General features: G+C 44.9%; 1 protein-coding gene across 1 annotated transcript; it reads right to left on the minus strand.

Annotated features, from left to right (window-relative positions):
- Positions 1-980: 980 nt before the first annotated feature.
- On the minus strand, positions 981-15,141 carry LOC126981822 (putative inorganic phosphate cotransporter). Its single transcript, XM_050833393.1, has 9 exons — positions 14,884-15,141; positions 14,136-14,383; positions 9,237-9,470; positions 7,577-7,664; positions 6,168-6,391; positions 5,301-5,447; positions 4,560-4,692; positions 3,946-4,187; positions 981-2,639 (listed from the first exon to the last, which is right to left on the minus strand). Exons 1-9 carry the CDS (start codon positions 15,107-15,109, stop codon positions 2,370-2,372), a joined length of 1,812 nt encoding a protein of 603 aa, XP_050689350.1. The 5' UTR covers positions 15,110-15,141; the 3' UTR covers positions 981-2,369.
- Positions 15,142-18,606: the final 3,465 nt, after the last annotated feature.

The following is an 18,606-nucleotide window of genomic DNA, read 5'->3' on the forward strand; positions in this document are numbered from 1 at the left end:
AAGATGATTATGGGTTACAAAAGAGAAAGAGAAAAACAAGTCCAGAGTCTTTTATGAAACTCAGATACGTTACAAAGATGATTATGGGTTACAAAAGAGAAAGAGAAAAACAAGTCCAGAGTCTTTTAAGAAATTCATATGTGTTACAAAGATGATTATGGGTTACAAAAGAGAAAGAGAAAAACAAGTCCAGAGTCTTTTAAGAAATTCATATGTGTTACAAAGATGATTATGGGTTACAAAAGAGAAAGAGAAAACAAGTTCACAGTCTTTTATGAAACTCAGATATGTTACAAAGATGATTATGGGTTACAAAAAGAGAGAAAACAAGTCCAGAGTCTTTTAAGAAATTCATATGTGTTACAAAGATGATTATGGGTTACAAAAGAGAAAGAGAAAACAAGTTCACAGTCTTTTATGAAACTCAGATATGTTACAAAGATGATTATGGGTTACAAAAGAGAAAGAGAAAACAAGTTCACAGTCTTTTATGAAACTCAGATATGTTACAAAGATGATTATGGTTACAAAAGAAGAAAAACAAGTCCACAGTCTTTTTAAGAAATTCAGATGTGTTACAAAGAAAATAATGGATTAGCAAAAGAGAAAGAGAAAACAAGTCCAGAGTCTTTAAGAAATTCAGACACGTTACAAAGATGATTATGGGCTAGTAAAGAGGAAGAGAAAAACAAGTCCACAGTCTTTTAAGAAATTCATATACGTTACAAAGAAAATAATGGATTACAAAAGAGAAAGAGAAAACAACTCCAGAGTCTTTAAGAAACTCAGATGTGTTACAAAAGATGATTATGGGTTACAAAGAGAAAGAGAAAACAAGTCCAGAGTCTTTATGAAACTCAGATAGAGAAATACAAAGATGATTATGGGTTACAAAAGAGGAAGAGAAAACAAGTCCAGAGTCTTTTATGAAACTCAGATATGTTACAAAGATGATTATGGGTTACAAAAGAGGAAGAGAAAACAAGTCCAGAGTCTTTTATGAAACTCGAATACGATACAAGGACGAATATGAATTAAAACAATGTCTTAAGATTAGAAAACATAATAATACTAATAAAGATCATAGTCCAAATAGCATTCTCCCTTCTCCGTTCCACCTCTTTCTCATTTTTCTTGTGTTATTCATCCGCTTATGACTTAGAGAACAACAAAAAAAAGAAAAGCAGAAATACTCAATCGTCGTCTCATTGCTATTACTCCTCACTCCACACACACACACACACACACACACACACACACGTTTAATTATCTTCTCAGGCAGATGTGAGAAACTATTAAAAGCTTACGACCAAACTTCAATATAATTCCGCATTCTGGGATTTATCGCTTTCCATTTTTTTTTTATTTTTGCGCTGAGATCGATGTGGTTTCTCTCTCTCTCTCTCTCTCTCTCTCTCTCTTAGTGGTACACAGAAAACAGTATTATAAGATTTACAATACGAAAAATGTTATAGCCTACTACTACTACTAGCCTGCTGCTACTACTACTACTACTACTACCTACTATACTTAACAAAGGATAGGCTACACATACCTTGAATTTCCCTTATAATAGATATTCTATTGTACTGGGAATGTAAAAAATAATGATTCCTCCGTATCTGTTAATATCAAAATAATGAGTCAGTATCTAATATCTTCACTTACTTCTTTTGTTTTTCTTTATTATATGTTCTGTTTACTTTTTGCTCGTGTTAGGAAATGGAAGAAAAAGTGTATTGGCTTTTGTGTTTTTTCTCCTTTTCTCTCTTCTTTCTCCTTTCTTCTCTCTTCCTCTTTTATCTCCGCTTCTTCATGTTCTCATTTATCTTCTCTACTTTTTATTGGTGTTGGGAAATTGAAGAAGTTACTGGTTTGTGAGTTTTCTTCATTTTCCTTCTCTTCCTCTTGTTCTCATTCTCTTCCTTCTCCTTTTGCGACCTTCTAATATATCCACTTCCTTCATTTATCTCCTATGTATACTTTTCCTTGGCGTTAGAAGATGGAAGAAGGAACTGTTTTGTGTTTTCCTCCTTTTCTTTCTCTTCCTTTCCCTCTCTTCCTTTCCTTCCACGATCCATTCTCATATATCCACTTCCCTCCTATTCCCATTTATCTCCTTCATCCTCTGTGTGTTTGCCTTCCTTTCCCTTCTCTTCCTTTCCCGTCTCTTCTTTTCCCACTTCTTCCTTCCTCTTCCACGACCCTTTCTTCTTAATCTCTAGTTCCTTCTTGTTCTCATTTATCTTCTCTATATTACTTCGGGTGATGGGGAAAGAAATAGGACTCCTCTGATTTCCTTCATTTTCCTTCCCTCTCCTCCTTTCCCATCTCTTCCTTCCTCTCCTTCATCCTCATTCTACGGTCACTTATATCTCCATTTCCTTCTCGTTCCTATCTATCTTCTCTGTATACTTTGTGCCACCGACGTCGGGAGATGGGGAGAGCGACTGAGTCTTCAATATCTCCCCCTTCGCCTCCTCTCCCTTCTTCACGAGTCCCTCCTCCACCTGGTTGGTCTGCGCGGGGGTATCGAACGCCTGCACCTGGTCCGAGATGCAGGTGATGTAGAAGGTGCCGGCCACGACGTAGAGCAGGGCCGTCACGAGGAAGACTGTGTTCCACGCCTGCACGGTTTGCTGTGGAAGAGAAGAGGAACATGGCGTGAGGAAGGGTGGATGAAAAAGAAAAGTACAAAAGGAAAAAAGTAACCCAGCCGTGATAAATGATTGGTGAGAGAAGAGAGAAAGTTGGAAAGTTTCGTTTAGTCGGCGCAACATCTGTGGTCATATGCCGGAGAGAAAAAAAAAGTTGGAAAGTTTCGTTTAGTCGGCGCAACATCTGTGGTCATATGCTGGAGAGAAAAAAAAAGTTGGAAAGTTTCGTTTAGTCGGCGCAATATCTGTGGTCATATGCAGGAGAGAAACAGAAGAGGAAGGAATTAGAGGAGACTCACTGCCGGGTGGACAGGGGCGTAGGGTATCGGAAAAGCCGCCCAAATTTTTCCACTCCCACCGGGAATCGAACCCGGGCTCTCTTGGTTGTGAGCCGAGTGTGCTAACCACTGCACCACGTTTTATAAGGTGTTAACTTCATATTTTTATAAGTTATTCAAATCAACGTTGTGTAAGGTCCTAAACTCCTATTGTTACAAGGGATTCAAATCTAACGTTTCATAAGGCATTCCAATCTAACAATTTAAAAGGTATTCAAATCTAACGTTTTATAAGATATTAAACTCACATTGTATTCAAGGCATTCGATCTAACGTTTTATAAGGCACTCCAAGCTAACGATTTAAAAGGTAGTCAAGTCTAACGTTTTATAAGATATTAAACCCGCATTGTATTCATTTCTAACGTTTTATAAGGCCTTCGATCTAACGTTTTATAAGATATTAAACCCACATTGTATTCAGTTCAAACGTTTTATAAGGCCTTCGATCTAACGTTTTATAAGATATTAAACCCACATTGTATTCAGTTCAAACGTTTTATAAGGCCTTCGATCTAACGTTTTATAAGATATTAAACCCACATTGTATTCAGTTCTAACGTTTTATAAGGCCTTCGATCTAACGTTTTATAAGATATTAAACCCACATTGTATTCAGTTCAAACGTTTTATAAGGCCTTCGATCTAACGTTTTATAAGATATTAAACCCACATTGTATTCAGTTCTAACGTTTTATAAGGCCTTCGATCTAACGTTTTATAAGATATTAAACCCACATTGTATTCAGTTCTAACGTTTTATAAGGCCTTCGATCAAACGTTTTATAAGGCACTCCAACCAAACGATTTAAAACGTATTCAAATTTAACGTTTTATAAGATATTAAACCCACATTGTATTCAGTTCTAACGTTTTATAAGGAATTCGCTCTAACGTTTTATAAGGCACTCCAACCTAACGTTTTATGGGGTACTACTTAAGTGCACTCACATTGTTGTAGGTGATGAGGCCGATGACTGCCGGCGCCAGGAAGCCCATAATGTTGCCCGCGGTGTTGGTGATGCCGTAGAGGGTGCCGGAGAAGTGCGGCGAGATGTCCTGGTGGGAGCAGAACAACCCGCAGTACGACGACCCAGTGACGCTGATGGCTGCCGATACCACCGCCACGGCCGCCACGCTGTTGCACCCCACGAAGCACATCCCCACCAGGGCCACCGCGGGGATGTACGTGGCTGTGGAGAGGTGGAGAGGAGGGTGAGTGTGAGGAGGATGTGTCTGGTGTGAGGAAGGAAATGAAAAGTGAGATATGGAAAAGGGGACAAATCCGTACTCTCAACCCTTCCGGCGCCCAAGCACACATATTTGCCAAGGGTTTCGAGGCGTTTTGGGCATTTCCAGGGGTATTTTAATGACCCTGGTGGTAGTGTGACGCTTCTTCTGTACCGTGAACATAAAGAAACACATATTTAACAAGGCTTTCGAGGCATTTTGGAATAAAAGATTGAATATGCTGTGAGTGCCGAAACAGGGAAAGTAGGAGACGCATACAGATATACAAGGAGGGCGTCGGAGATACAGACAGACAGACAGAAGAATCTACTCACCCAACATCGACGATAGCCTCCTGACACTCAGCACAGACAGCTTGCCCCTGGACGTGGCTCTATCCATCAGCAGACAGAAGGACAGAGAGTAGCAGCATTTGATCAGGTACGGGAGAGCGGACATCATGCCGTTCTGCGAAGGGGAAAATAAAAGCAAAATGAGTAAGGTCAAGAGGAGGAGAAGGAGGAGAGGATGATTTTAATGATGAAGAGGTGACATTATAGACGCCGTTCAGCAGAAAAAAAGATAAATAAGGAATATCAAAAGAGGAGGAGAAGAAGAAGAAGAAGAAGAAGAAGAAAGAAATAGAAACAGAAAAAGAAATAGAAATAGAAATAGAAAAGAAAAAGAAAACGAACACCACGGAGCAACATCAACATCAACAACAACAACAACAACAACAACAAAACAACACGAACGATATAAGTTGTAAAAAAAAGAAAAGAAATAAGAAAAGAAACCCAAACACAAGGACTCGTAAACATAATCACCACAACAAGACAGGTTAGTATGGCCCCCCCCAAAAAAACCCTCTACAGTCTACATCTCCGTGGGCTAGTGGTTAGCGTGCCGGCTACAACTCCACGGGTCCAGGTTCTGATCCCGGCATCTCACCCAGTTGTTCATCCTCCCTTTCGTACCTGGGGATATCTGGGGAAGCTAAACTGTGGTAACTCCAGCCCCATCTTTTACCTACATCAACACACTAACACACTGTAATTCCGCCCCACACTACTCACACTCTTGATGGAGAAGTGCTGCATGTTGGAGAGGTAGGCGGGCAGCTCGGTGACGAAGGTGTAGTACCCCCAGTTGTTGCCGATGTGCATGACGGTGATGGCCCAGAAGGGGAGACACCGCGCGAGTTGGCCCCACGGTAATGCCATCTGCCGAGGGACGCCGCTGGTCAAGGTGATGGTGATGATGGTGATGAGGAGCAAGAGCAGGAGGAGGAGGAGGAGGTGGAGAGTAATGATGATAAGGAAGATGAGGATGAGAATGAGGAGGTAAAGGAGGTGATTGTGGGCGGCGGAGGAGGAGGAGAAGATGAGGGAGAGAACGAGAGTGAAGAGGAGGAGGAGGAACACCTGTCTGACGGGGTACGCTGCTGGTTAGGGTGATGGTGATGGTGATGGTGATGATGGTGATGATGATGGTGATGATGATGATGATGATGATGAGGCTGAGAATGAGGTGAGGGTTGTGGGTGGAGGAGGAGGGAGTAGTGGGCAGCTGAAACTGACCAAAGATTATACACAGAATAAGGAAGCCACTTTAGTTTTAAGGAGATTGTAGTCTCATATTCACCCTTCCCTAACGTTTCAATAGTCCGCAGGTATAGCTATTATCTTGGTATTTTTTCTCCTCCAAGCATAGGGACTTAAGGGAGGAGGGGAGGGGAAGGGTTGCTAATTCACCTTTTTCAGGCGCTTCACATGCAGTCATGATGTATTTTTCTCTGTATTTCTTCTCCTCAAAACATGTGAATGAATGGGGAGACGGGGAGGAGCTTATCCGCCACTATAAGGAAAGGGGGAGGGGCTTATTCGCCACTATAAGGAAAGGGGGAGGGGTTTGTTCGCCACGCTAGTTTGCCAGCGGTTCACCTTGTCCTTGCGCACAACGCAGTGGGCCATGAGGTACTTCTTCTCCTCGGAGGTGATCCTCGTGTGGCGCTCGGGGTTCTCGTGGATGGCCAGGATCCACGCGAGGCACCACAGGATGCCGGCAACGCCACAGACGTAGAACACGGCCGGCCAGCCCCCCAGGAAGGACTGAGAGCACAGCCACCCGCCCAGCGACAGGGAGCCCACGACGCCCATCTCGCTGCCTAGGAAAGGGACGGTAAAGGAAAGGGAAACTCCAACCGTCGATTTACCTAATTTTGTGAGGTCTTCAACTTCCTATTTTTCCGTTTGATACTCTCTGCTGTCTAGGGGCCGCGTTCTCAGTCATTTTATTTGTTTTAATCGTTACCAATGGCTGTTATCGCCGCTATAGTATTTCCACGTAAAACTGGCCGATGAGGTAGTGGCGGCTGCGGGGTTAGCCTAGCCACGCACCTAACCGCACACTCTCAACACCTCTTGCTTCCTCTGCAGCCACCACCACTACCCCATAGGCCAGTTTCACGTGGAAAGCTATAGCGTCGATCGCCGCCATTGGTAACGATCAAAACAAACAAAGTGACTGTGAAAGTGGCCCTAGAAAGTGGCGGCAGAGGTGAAGCCAAAGGTGAAATCATTGAAATGTCTTGCGTTCGAACCCTAGACTTTTCTGTGGTCCGGCTCAGATACGCTCAGTCAGGGCGGGGCCTGGGCGGGGAGTTTCCTGGCCATAGCGCCGTCAGTTATTATTTAATGTATACAGAATGTCAGATACACAATCTCAAATAGCACGCAGATGACATATGAGGGAGAGTGATGTATTGTGGGGGGGTGGGGGGGAGGGGGGGGGGTGTAGCAGCGGGCCCCACCTAAACTGACTTCAAATTTGTGTCTGACTGTAGTTTGACATGATCTCCAACTTCTTATTTTTCTTTTTTCTTATTTTTTGTTCATTTCTCAATCCCTGTATCATCGCTTATTAGTCTAAACAACTTATTATTTTCCTTTTCTTATTTTTTGTTCATCCCTCAATCCCTGTATCATCGCTTATTAGTCTAAACAACTTATTATTTTCCTTTTCTTATTTTTTGTTCATCCCTCAATCCCTGTATCATCGCTTATTAGTATAAACAACTTATTATTTTCCTTTTCTTATTTTTTGTTCATTCCTCAAGCCCTGTATCATCGCTTATTAGTAAAAACAACTTCTTATTTTTCTTTTTTCTTATTTTTTGTTCATTCCTCAAGCCCTGTATCATCGCTTATTAGTATAAACAAAACCCTTATCCTCATGTAGCTTCGCCCATTACAGATTCAAGTCCGCGATTCAACACTATAAGGTCGTAGGAATAGAGCATCCCTGACCCCTACACACACACACACACACACACACACACACACACACTCACCTATGAACACGAAGGTCTGGTATTTGCTGCGCTTGTATGGCGGGACCCACACCACCATGAAGCGACTGACGGCCGGCATCACGATTCCCTGCACAGGACGAGGGAAAAAGACATCAAGGGAGGGAATAACAGGAAATTATTTAGCCGGAGAGGAAGGGAGAAAGGAAGAGAAGAAAGAAGGAATGAAAGAAGGAAGGAAGAATGACTAAATGGAGGAAAATAAAGGGAGAGGAGAGAGGGAGGGAAAGATGCATGGAGGGAAGTTAGTTAGCCGGGAAGGAAGGGACAGAGGAAGAGAAGAAAGAAGGAATAAAAGAATGAATGAATGAAGGAAGAATGACTAAATGGAGGAAAATAAAGGGAGAGGAGAGAGGGAGGGAAAGATGCATGGAGGAAAATTAGTTAACCGGAAAAGAAGGGACAGAGGAAGAGAAGAAAGAAGGAATAAAAGAATGAATGAAGAAAGGAAGAAAGACTAAATGGAGGAAAATAAAGGGAGAGGAGAGAGGGAGGGAAAGATGCATGGAGGAAAATTGGTTAGCCGGGAAGGAATAGACAGAGGAAGAGAAGAAAGAAGGAATAAAATAATGAATGAATGAAGGAAGAAAGACTAAATGGAGGAAAATAAAGGGAGAGGAGAGAGGGAGGGAAAGATGCATGGAGGGAAATTAGTCAGCCGGAAAAGAAGGGACAGAGGAAGAGAAGAAAGAAGGAATAAAATAATGAATGAATGAAGGAAGAAAGACTAAATGGAGGAAAATAAAGGGAAAGGAGAGAGGGAGGGAAAGATGCATGGAGGGAAATTAGTCAGCCGGAAAAGAAGGGACAAAGGAAGAGAAGAAAGAAGAATGAATGAATGAAGGAAGAAAGACTAAATGAGGAAAAATAAAGGAAAGGGAGAGGAGGAGAAAGAATGGAGGAAATTGGTTAGCTGGGAAGTGAAGGGACAGGAGGAATAAAAAAGAAGGAAGGAAGAATGACTCAAATGGAGGAAAATAAAGAATAAAGAGGGAAGAGAAATTGAAAGAAGGAAAAAGGAAAGAATGAATGAAATGTAATGAAAAATAGCATGGATGTGTAGCCTGTTGCCGGGAAGGAAGGGACAGAGGAAAACATTCATTTATTCCTTCTTTCTTCTCTTTCTTTGTCTCTTTCTTTCCGGGTAACTAATTTCCCTCCATACATCTTTCCCTCCCTCTCTCCTCTCCCTTTATTTTCCTCCATTTAGTCATTCTTTCTTCCTTCCTTCCTTCATTCCTTTATTCCTTCTTTCTCCTCTTCCTCTGTCCCTTCCTTTCCAGGTAACTAATTTCCCTCTATACATCTTTCCCTCCCTCTCTCCTTTCCCTTTATTTTCCTCCATTTAGTCATTCTTTCTTCCTTCATTCATTCATTTATTTATTCCTTCTTTCTCCTCTTCCTCTGTCCCTTCCTTTCCAGGTAACTAATTTCCCTCTATACATCTTTCCCTCCTTACTTTCCCTCTTACTCTTCACTTATATTAACCTGCCCACTTACACGTATCCACTTATAAACTCCTACACAGCCCCTTCAATCTCTCACCTATGCTCTCCCTCCGTACTATCCACTAACTTATTAATTAACCTATACCCACTTATATGTACCCACTTACTAACGCCTATATAACCTCCTCAGTCACCTGTGCTATCCCGAGTGCGAGACGGACCCCAATGAACACGTTGGTGGATAGGCGCGCGGCGAGGGGAGAGAGGAGCGTGAACACGGAGGAGAGGAAGAGCCCGAGCAGAATCACAGGCTTGCTCCCCACTCTCTCCGCCAGGCGTCCCCCCAGCACATTGGTGAGGATGTTCCCGTAGAAGAAGGCGCCCAGTAGGAGTCCCTGTGTCCTCTCATCCCAGTCAAAGCCGCTGCTCTGTAAGGTGAGGGAAAGTTGGCGAGGTTTTATGCTGCATCGATGCCAGATTATCGTACTCAGAGCCTCGTATTTACCGGTTTCTGAGCTATAGCTGCTGCCAAAAAGTTAAAAACACCAATAATTAACCATTTTAACGATAAGTATATATGATGGGAGTTAATGTGGTCGAGGAGTCAGTATTTGGGTCGGAAATGGGCAAACAGGAGGCTGAGTACGACAATCTGGCAGCGTTGAATTTATGTTGTATCTGTGCGCACGGTTGCCAGATTGTTGTACTCAAGAGCCTCGTATTTACCGGTTTCTGAGACGTAACTACCGCCAAAAACAGCAATAATTAACCATTTTAACGAAAACTATATATGAAGGGAGTTAATGTGGTCGAGGAGTCAGTATTTGGGTCGTAAATGGGCAAACAGGAGGCTGAGTACGACAATCTGGCAGCGTTGATTATGATGTATCTGTGCGTCCATGGTCTCGTATTCACCGGTTTCTGAGCCATATCTACTTCCAAAAACCAGCAATAATTAACCATTTTAACAATAAGTATATATATGAAGGGAGTTAATGTGGTCGAGGAGTCAGTATTTGGGTCGTAAATGGGCAAACAGGTTCTTAGTACGACAATCTGGCAGCGTTGATCATTGGAAGGGTGATGTACGATTTGTTTTTGTGTGTGTGTTCTGTTTTTAGGAGCTGCGTGGTGTGTTGTGGTGTTGTGGTGTGGTGGTGTGGTGGTGTTTTCAGTGTGGTGTTTGTGGAAAGGTTTGAGGAAAGGAAAACTGAAATGAATTGCTCTTCGGTTGTACTAGCTAATAAGGATAACACTTTTGATGTATTTTAATGTTTTTTTGATGTTAGAAGAAAGAGAAGGAAAAAAGAGATGAGGAAGAGGGAGAGGAGGAGGAGGAGGAGGAGGAGGAGGAGGCAGATGAGCGGAATACTTAGAAAAAGGATGATGATTGAAAGAAAGAGAGGAGGAGGAGGAGGAGGAGGAGGAGGAGGAGGAGGAGGCAGATGAGCGGAATACTTAGAAAAAGGATGATGATTGAAAGAAAGAGGAGGAGGAGGAGGAGGAGGCAGATGTGCGGAATACTTAGAAAAAGGATGATGATTGAAAGAAAGAGAGGAGGAGGAGGAGGAGGAGGAGGAGGAGCCAGATGAGCGGAATACTTAGAAAAAGGATGATGATTGAAAGAAAGAGAGGAGGAGGAGGAGGAGGAGGAGGCAGATGAGCTGAATACTTAGAAAAAGGATGATGATTGCAAGAAGGAGGAGGAGGAGGAGGAGGAGGAAAAGGAATAAACAAAAGAGACAGAGGAGGAAAATAAAATAAAAAGAGTACATAGCAAAACCCAAAGAAAAAAACAGTGCCTAAGAAATCAATGAAAAACGAACCAAAAGAAAAAAGAAAACACCACGCGAGTGACTGAAAGGTATTGAAACCCTTGGGGGAGAGAGAGAGAGAGAGAGAGAGAGAGAGAGAGAGAGAGAGAGAGAGAGAGAGAGAGAGGGGGGTAGAGATTGGTGCTCACTCATAAGAGGAAGAAAAGGAAGAAAAAGAACAAGATAATAGGGAATAAAGTGATAAATAAGAATGAGAGGAATAACAGTAAATAAAGAGGAGAAGAACAGGAAAGAAAAAAAAGAGAAACAAAATTAAGAAGAAAAAGAGAGTAACAAAAATGAATGAGAGAGGAGGAAAAAGCGATACAAAGAAGAAGAAGAAGAAGAAGAAGAAGAAGAAACAAAGATGGAAACAAACATGGAAATGCAGGCAACAGAAAGCCTATTGGTTCATTACGAGGTCGCCCGCTTTGGTGATATAATCTGCTCGACAGCCACTTGAGGAGCAGAGTAAGGCACCTCGGTATTCAGTTTCCTCCTGACGCAGCGAAAAGACACCTGTATTGCGTCCTCTGCCCCGGCGTTATCCTCTCAGCCTTTTCTTTGAGCGTCCCCGCCAGTGGTCGGTGGAGCCAGGGCGGCACACGACGGGGATAAGCCATCCCAGAAGAGGACAACGTTGGTAATCTTCACGTTCCTGCTCAAACTCTCACCATCACTATCCACCTGGTGAAGAGAGAAAGGCTCCACAAGCCAGTGGATGATACAACAGTCGCAGTAAAAGACTGGACACAAATGGAGAGCCTTGGCAAGAGGGTTACAACTCTGGTAATCACTCTGCACATGGTCAAGAGAGAAGGCCCTGCTGGGGACGCTCCCTCCAGCAGGTGCAGGGCCGTCACCGGGCCGCCGGAAAAGATGCCCCTTAAGAGCAGCTTCAAACAGCGGGATGCATCTCAAACCCCGGTCAGGAAGACTGTCAGGTTCAACTTCCAAAACCTGAACACTTTCTTCAAGATTCGTGATCTGTACTGTGGCCACGACTACTTCAAGTATGGCCTCCCTCTCTCCAGCATTCCTTCTGAGCTGCAGAAGCCAAAGGGAGGGACAGTGAAGCCACAGGAAGAGCCACCAAAGGAAGCAGTGAACAGGCTGCCGGAGCCTCAGCAAACAGTAACAGAGGAAGCAACAGACGACACAAACACTGAGCCACAGCACCTCACAGGGATCCTCAAGAAAGGAAAGACGGCCAGCACCGCTCGTAAGTGTCTGCGCTTTAACTTCCAGAACCTGAACACTTTCGTCAAGGATCGTGAGCTGTACTGCGGCTACGACTACTTCAAGTATGGCTTCCCTCTCTCCACCATCCGTTCTGAGCTGCAAAAGCCAAAGGAGAGAACAGTGAAGCCACAGCAAGGGCCAGCAAAGGTCGCAGTAAACAAACACAACACACGACACCAGCAAAGAGTTGGAGCAGCTGCCTGTACACCGATGACTACCACTGTTGGAGGGAAGTCTCCTAAAGGTATCCTGAAGGGAGAAAAGATGCCACGGTCCACCTGTCCAGAACACGTGCGCTTCAACCTTGGTAACCTCCGCGCCCCCGTCAAGGACCGTGAGCTGTACCGCGGCCAGGAGTACTCCAGATACGCCGCGCCGCTCCAAGCCACTCAGCCTCCCAACTTTACCTCGAGGCCTCACCAGCAGCCCGTTAGATCCGCCTCTAACTCGCTGCGTGGCGCACCTCGGCACCTCGGGAGGCCGGCACAGCGGAGCAACGACTCGTTTCAGCACAGCGGTGGCCGGAATGCTGCACACAACTACGCCAACAGCCGCCACTCACAGCAACGCCAGCACAACTCCGGCAGCCACGTCTGGCCCAGATACGAACCAAGGTATTTCTACGAGGGACAGACACATCGGGGCACCAACTCCCGCAGCAGAAGTCGTGTCAAAAGAGGCGCCAAGCCGAGTGATGGCGACGTTCTGGGAGCACAGGGCGAGTACACAGAGTCGTGATCAAACTCAAATGTTCAGCGACGTACAGTTGACGTACACTCCGGGTGCATTTCTCAACACCCGCTGAACAGTGACTGTCGCTGACTGGTGATAACAGTGCCTGAGGAGTGCCCAGAAGCACCACAAACACACTGAGAGGAACGGCTCGCCAGCTGACTACAATCACCGTGCAGAGGAACGCGTCCCATGGAACGGTGCCACTTCTACGGAACAACTTGTTCAAGAGTGTCGCATCTGTGGGGAGTGTTGCGATGCATGGGTGTGCTTACATTTCTTATCTTATATTTCAAATGAAAAAATAGAAAATAGTCTTACAAAAACCTTAGGCAGGGATAGTGGGGTCGTGTTGCACCTCAGAACAAGAAACGTTATGCAAGGAGTTGTCTGAACGACCACGTGTTTTAAAACTATATTTAAGTTAAAGATATGAGAATGCTCTTGCCATTGTGCTTCAGCTCAGTGTGATGACCTGAGTTTTATTTTGTCTCTCATTCTCTGCGGGATGATCATTGCTTCCAGGCCTGAGACGCGTGCCCAGAGCGTGACGGAGGTGAGGTCGGGATGGAGCCAGGCACACATTCCTTTACTCCTCGTGGCAAAACTCCCTGGTTCAGTCACGCTTGTTCGGGTGCCATCAACAATTGAGGCAGCTCACAGAAGGTGCCGCAGCCTTAGAACTTTTGCTTATAATGGCCTTCACATTTATGCCAACAATCGTGCCAAATCTGTTCCCCGACTCGCCAATAACGCCTTCATCAGTAAATCAAAATGTCAAAATTTTGCTAACAAAAATGTTTCCATCTACCTGAAAATAGCTCCCACAAAACTTCATCTCTCTCTCTCTCTCTCTCTCTCTCTCTCTCTCTCTCTCTCTCTCTCTCATCTGGAAATAGGAGTACAGGAAGGAAGGAAGGAAGGAAGGAAGGAAGGAAGGAAGGAGGGAGGGAAGAAACGAAGGAAGTAGGGAAGGCCAGTGGTCGATGGAGCCAGGGCGGCACACGACGGGGATAAGCCATCCCGGAAGAGGACAACGTTGGTAATCTTCACGTTCCTGCTAAAGATTGTTCATTAACATTAAAATGACTCAACAAAAGCACAAGAAGAAGGCTTGGTGCTGCGGGTACTTAAGAAGAAGAAGAACCAACAAAACCAACCAAAATGATCAGAGAGAGAGAGAGAGAGAGAGAGAGAGAGAGAGAGAGAGAGAGAGAGAGAGAGAGAGAGAGAGAGAGAGAGAGAGAGAGAGAGAGAAACAAAACAAATCAAAACCAAAATCTCAACAAAAGCCACAACACTCACCTCCGTCTCATTAGAACTAAACTCGTGAACTTGGGATGGGGGCGCTGGGCAGACACCACCACCACCACCACCACCTAGCACAGTACCATTCCCCTCCCCGTCCTGCGCGTGGGCGGGGGCGGCGTGTGTGTGGGAGGGCTTCGCTACCATGGACACGATAGCGATGGAGAGACTGTACCGCATCATGCTAATAAGGATGACCCCAGTGCAGGACATGAGGACCACGGTGTGACGGACCCCCCAGCCCCCTGTCGACGGGTAGGATACAGGTTTGAGGGGGGGGCGTGGCTTATTCGCCTGGTTAGTTTGAATGGGGTGTGTTGTGTGTTTCATCTACTGCTGCTACTAATGTTGATATAAAATTTAGTACTACAATTTTTGCTACTACTACTACTACTACTACTACTACTACTACTACTACTACTACTTTCTTTACAGGTGTACTTTACAAAATCTTCTACTTTTTTCTTCAAGGGCAAAAAATAAAAGATGAAATAGCCTACTGCTACTATTTTAATTACTACTACTACTACTACTACTACTACTACTACTACTACTACTTCTTCTACTACTACTACTACTACTACTACTACTACTACTACTACTACTACTACTACTACTACTACTACTACTACTACTACTACTACTACTACTACTACTACTACTACTACAACTACTACTGCTACTACTGCTAATACGACTATCACTTCACTAAACATTTACACACACAGAAAAAAAAAACCCATACCTTTCTTGAACGTATGTAAAGGGGAGGCGGTGGAGGTGGTGTCGGAGGTGGAGGTGGAAGAAGAGTCATCTCCTCCACCACTCTTCACCACCACTTCTTCAGGAGACACACGATCACACAGCAGCTTCTCCAGACTCTTCTTCTCCGTCTCCTCGTTCTCTCCCACATCCTTCCCCTCCGTCCTCTCCTCGTCCTCCTCCGTCTTCTGGTGTGAGTCTCCGCCCATCTCTCAGGCTGTGCGCGTGTGTGCGTGTGTCGAGTCTCTGTGAAGGAATAAATGCATGCTCTTTTGAAATACGCCTCATTTTGTATCACTCGAAAAATTTGTGAGGTAGTATAGTGACCCCGTTAAGAACACGGTGATGGAACTGCAGGAAAGGGAAATGGATGATAAGGGACTGAATGGGGGAGGAAAGAGTGCTGCAGAGAGGGGAAGGATAAGGAAGGGGAAATAAGTGACAGGATGGAATAAAGAAGATAGGAAGGGGGAAGGGAGAAATGGAAAAGGAAGGTAGAGAAAAAGGAAGGCCAGGGAAGGGGACAGAAAGGAACAGGGGGAAAAAGAAGGGACTGAAGGGGCGGGAATGATGTTACAGAAAAAAAAGAAGGGAAGAGAAGGGGATAGAAATGACTTGAAAAAAAAAGATAATAGAGAAGAGTGATAAGGAAAAGGAAAGGGCAGAGAAGGAAAAGAGAAGATGGGAAGGGGAAACGAATGAAGAAGATGGGTAACTATTACAGAAAAAAGAGAAGGGCAAGGATGAGAAAATGGGTGATAGAAGGGGACAGGGAGGAGATGAAGGGACTGAAGGGGCTAACAGAGGATGGGGTGGACTAATGTAATCTTCAAATATGTGTGAATTAAGGTCAAGAGAAAATGAGAAGGGGAAGAAGAGGAGGAGGAGGAGGAGGAGGAGGAGGAAGAGAGGGGGGGCTTGTAAGACTAATAGGTAAGTACTTATGAAACAGACAGACAAACAGATAGACAGACAGACAAGCAAAACAAAAGTGATTATGGCATGCTCTCTCTCTCTCTCTCTCTCTCTCTCTCTCTCTCTCTCTCTCTCTCTCTCTCTCTCTCTCTCTCTCTCTCTCTCTCTCTCTCTCTCTCTTATAGGTCAATGTTCTATAAACCAGGTGGAGAGGGGAGAGAAAAGGGGGGAGTTGGGGTGGAGGGAAAGGAGGAGGAGAGAAAAAGGAGAGAGAGAGAGAGAGAGAGAGAGAGAGAGAGAGAGAGAGAGAGAGAGAGAAAGCTTTCCTACATGTCAATCGATCAGAGTTTTAAGAACTTATCGATTTGGAATAAATATATAAATCATCATCATCATCATCATCAGTAGTAGTAGTAGTAGTAGTAGTAGTAGTAGTAGTAGTAGTAGTAGTAGTAGTAGTAGTAGTAGTAGTAGTAGTAGTAGTAGTAGTATTAGTATTAGTAGTAGTAGTAGTAGTATATAGTAGTAGTAGTAGTAGTAGTAGTAGTAGTAGTGCACCCTATCACCTGCTATGGGATCTACCTGTTCTCTGTGGCCCCTGCCTGTGTCACTCCCCCCTCCCCCCTTCACTCCCCTTCTACCCCCCTCCCCCAACACCCACGCACCTGCCCTTAAGATCAATAGGCAGAATAGTCGCGTAACACACACACACACACACACACACACACACACACACACACACACACGCAGCTGCCTCGCCCATCCCGTGTGTAGATAGTGGAGGAATGGGCGGAGGAAGGGGATATTTATGTGGTGATGGTTTTTGAAGATAGGGTGATGGAGGTCCCTGCAGGCGGGGCGAGAGAGATCCGTAGACGATAAGGAGATGAACTTGGGAGAAAAAATTATATAGGCCTACCGGACTGAGATATATCGTAAGTTATCAACCTACGAGAAGAGAATAAAAAGATGAACAATGTGAACTAAAGGAAGAACGGAAGCGGTATGCGGAAGAAAGGAGGAAGGGGAGAGGGAGAAAAAGTATATACCATCTAACGCCCGAAGTCCCACTTTACCATAACTACCTAGAGAACTATAAAGAACTAAATACGCAAAGACTTAAAGACCTCAAAAACTAAAGACCTAAAGACCTACAGAAACCGGAGACTAGAGACCATTCATCACCCACGGTTAGATAGCAGAGAGAGAGAGAGAGAGAGAGAGAGAGAGAGAGAGAGAGAGAGAGAGAGAGAGAGAGAGAGAGAACACAAAAAAAGCCTCTGACCCAATGTTTTCTGCCCGTTGCCAAGAGAGAACCAAAGGGGAGGAAATCTTATGTAAGACTGTGTGTGTGTGTGTGTGTGTGTGTGTGTGTGTGTGTGTGTGTGTGTGTGTGTGTGTGTGTGTGATTGAAACAAGGCGAATAGTTGCTACGTGAGTGGGAGAGAGTGCGAGGGAATGGAGGAGGAGGAGGAAGATAAGGAGTGGGAGGAGGGGAAAAAAAGGATATGCTGATGAAGGAAGAGGAGGAGGAGGAGGAGGAGGAGGAAGAGGAGGAGGAGGAGGAGGAGGAAAAAAAACGGAGGCCGAATATTTAATTGGTTAGGAACGGGCCAGAGAGAGAGAGAGAGAGAGAGAGAGAGAGAGAGAGAGAGAGATGTAATACGTAAGTCAAATGCAATACGTTTATCAGTAACATTATACAATCACGTGAGAGGGGAAGAACACGGCCTCGTAGAGTATATAAGTCAGCCAGTCAGCGGGTCATTGCTCGAACGCCGGCTGGCAGCTCCTCAGTTTCAGCGCACTCTTTCACCCCTGTAGCGTTCTCTGTGTTCCCGGCCCCTACCCAGCAACAGCCACGCGCCGACCTCCCAGGGATTGACGTTACTGGGTCCGGGGTGATCTCTCTCTCTCTCTCTCTCTCTCTCAAGTCTCCCTCAGCCATTTTTTTCCTTTTCTTCTTTCTCTTCTACTTTTTCCTTTTTCTCTTCATCCTTTTTCGTGTGAGAGGAACCAAGCAAAGCAAGCAGTATGGCGCCACTATAAACACTTCCCAGCGCGCACATAACAATCAGGGCACTCCAGGAAAGCATAGAGACACGCCAGTCCTCGTCGACAGACCGACTTGGTCGGCTAGATTTCGATCATCGATAGAGTCGGTCTGTCGCAGGGAGGGAGCATTGTTACCCTCTTAACGGGCCGTCTTCGGACAAGGGCCCGTTCCCCTAGTGATACTAGGAGTAAATCTTTAACAACAACAACAACAACAGGAAAGCATACCGGCCCCGAAACGTAAAAAAAAAGGAAAAAGAAAAAAATGTCACCGGGATGGAAGACCGGCCCATAAATTATTCTCAAACATTTCGGGGCTCACACACACACACACACACACACACACACACACACGTAACCGGTAGAGCGCTGCGCTGCCAGGTTTCGCGGTCTGACAGGGCGGCGGTTCGAGCCCGCTCAGGCCGGATTCTTTCAGTTGACTAGGAGTGGTTACTGTCCCCCCTAGAGCAAGGGGGGTGGGGGGGTGTGGTGTGTGAGGTCCTGGCAGGTCTCTCGGGAAGATACCTGCTAGCGATTCAAGCCGTGGTGAATTACACACACACACACACACACACACACACACACACACACACACACACACACACACATTTGATAAGGCTTTGGTAGAGGTTGTTGAGTTGTGTTAGTATTTCCATGGGTAGTATTATGAAGCTAGTGTTAGTTTGACAAGGCTTTGGTAGAGGTTGTTGTGTTAGTATTCCCATAGGTAGTTTTA

This window comes from Eriocheir sinensis, chromosome 49, assembly GCF_024679095.1.
Source record: "Eriocheir sinensis breed Jianghai 21 chromosome 49, ASM2467909v1, whole genome shotgun sequence".
Classification (NCBI taxonomy): domain Eukaryota; kingdom Metazoa; phylum Arthropoda; class Malacostraca; order Decapoda; family Varunidae; genus Eriocheir; species Eriocheir sinensis.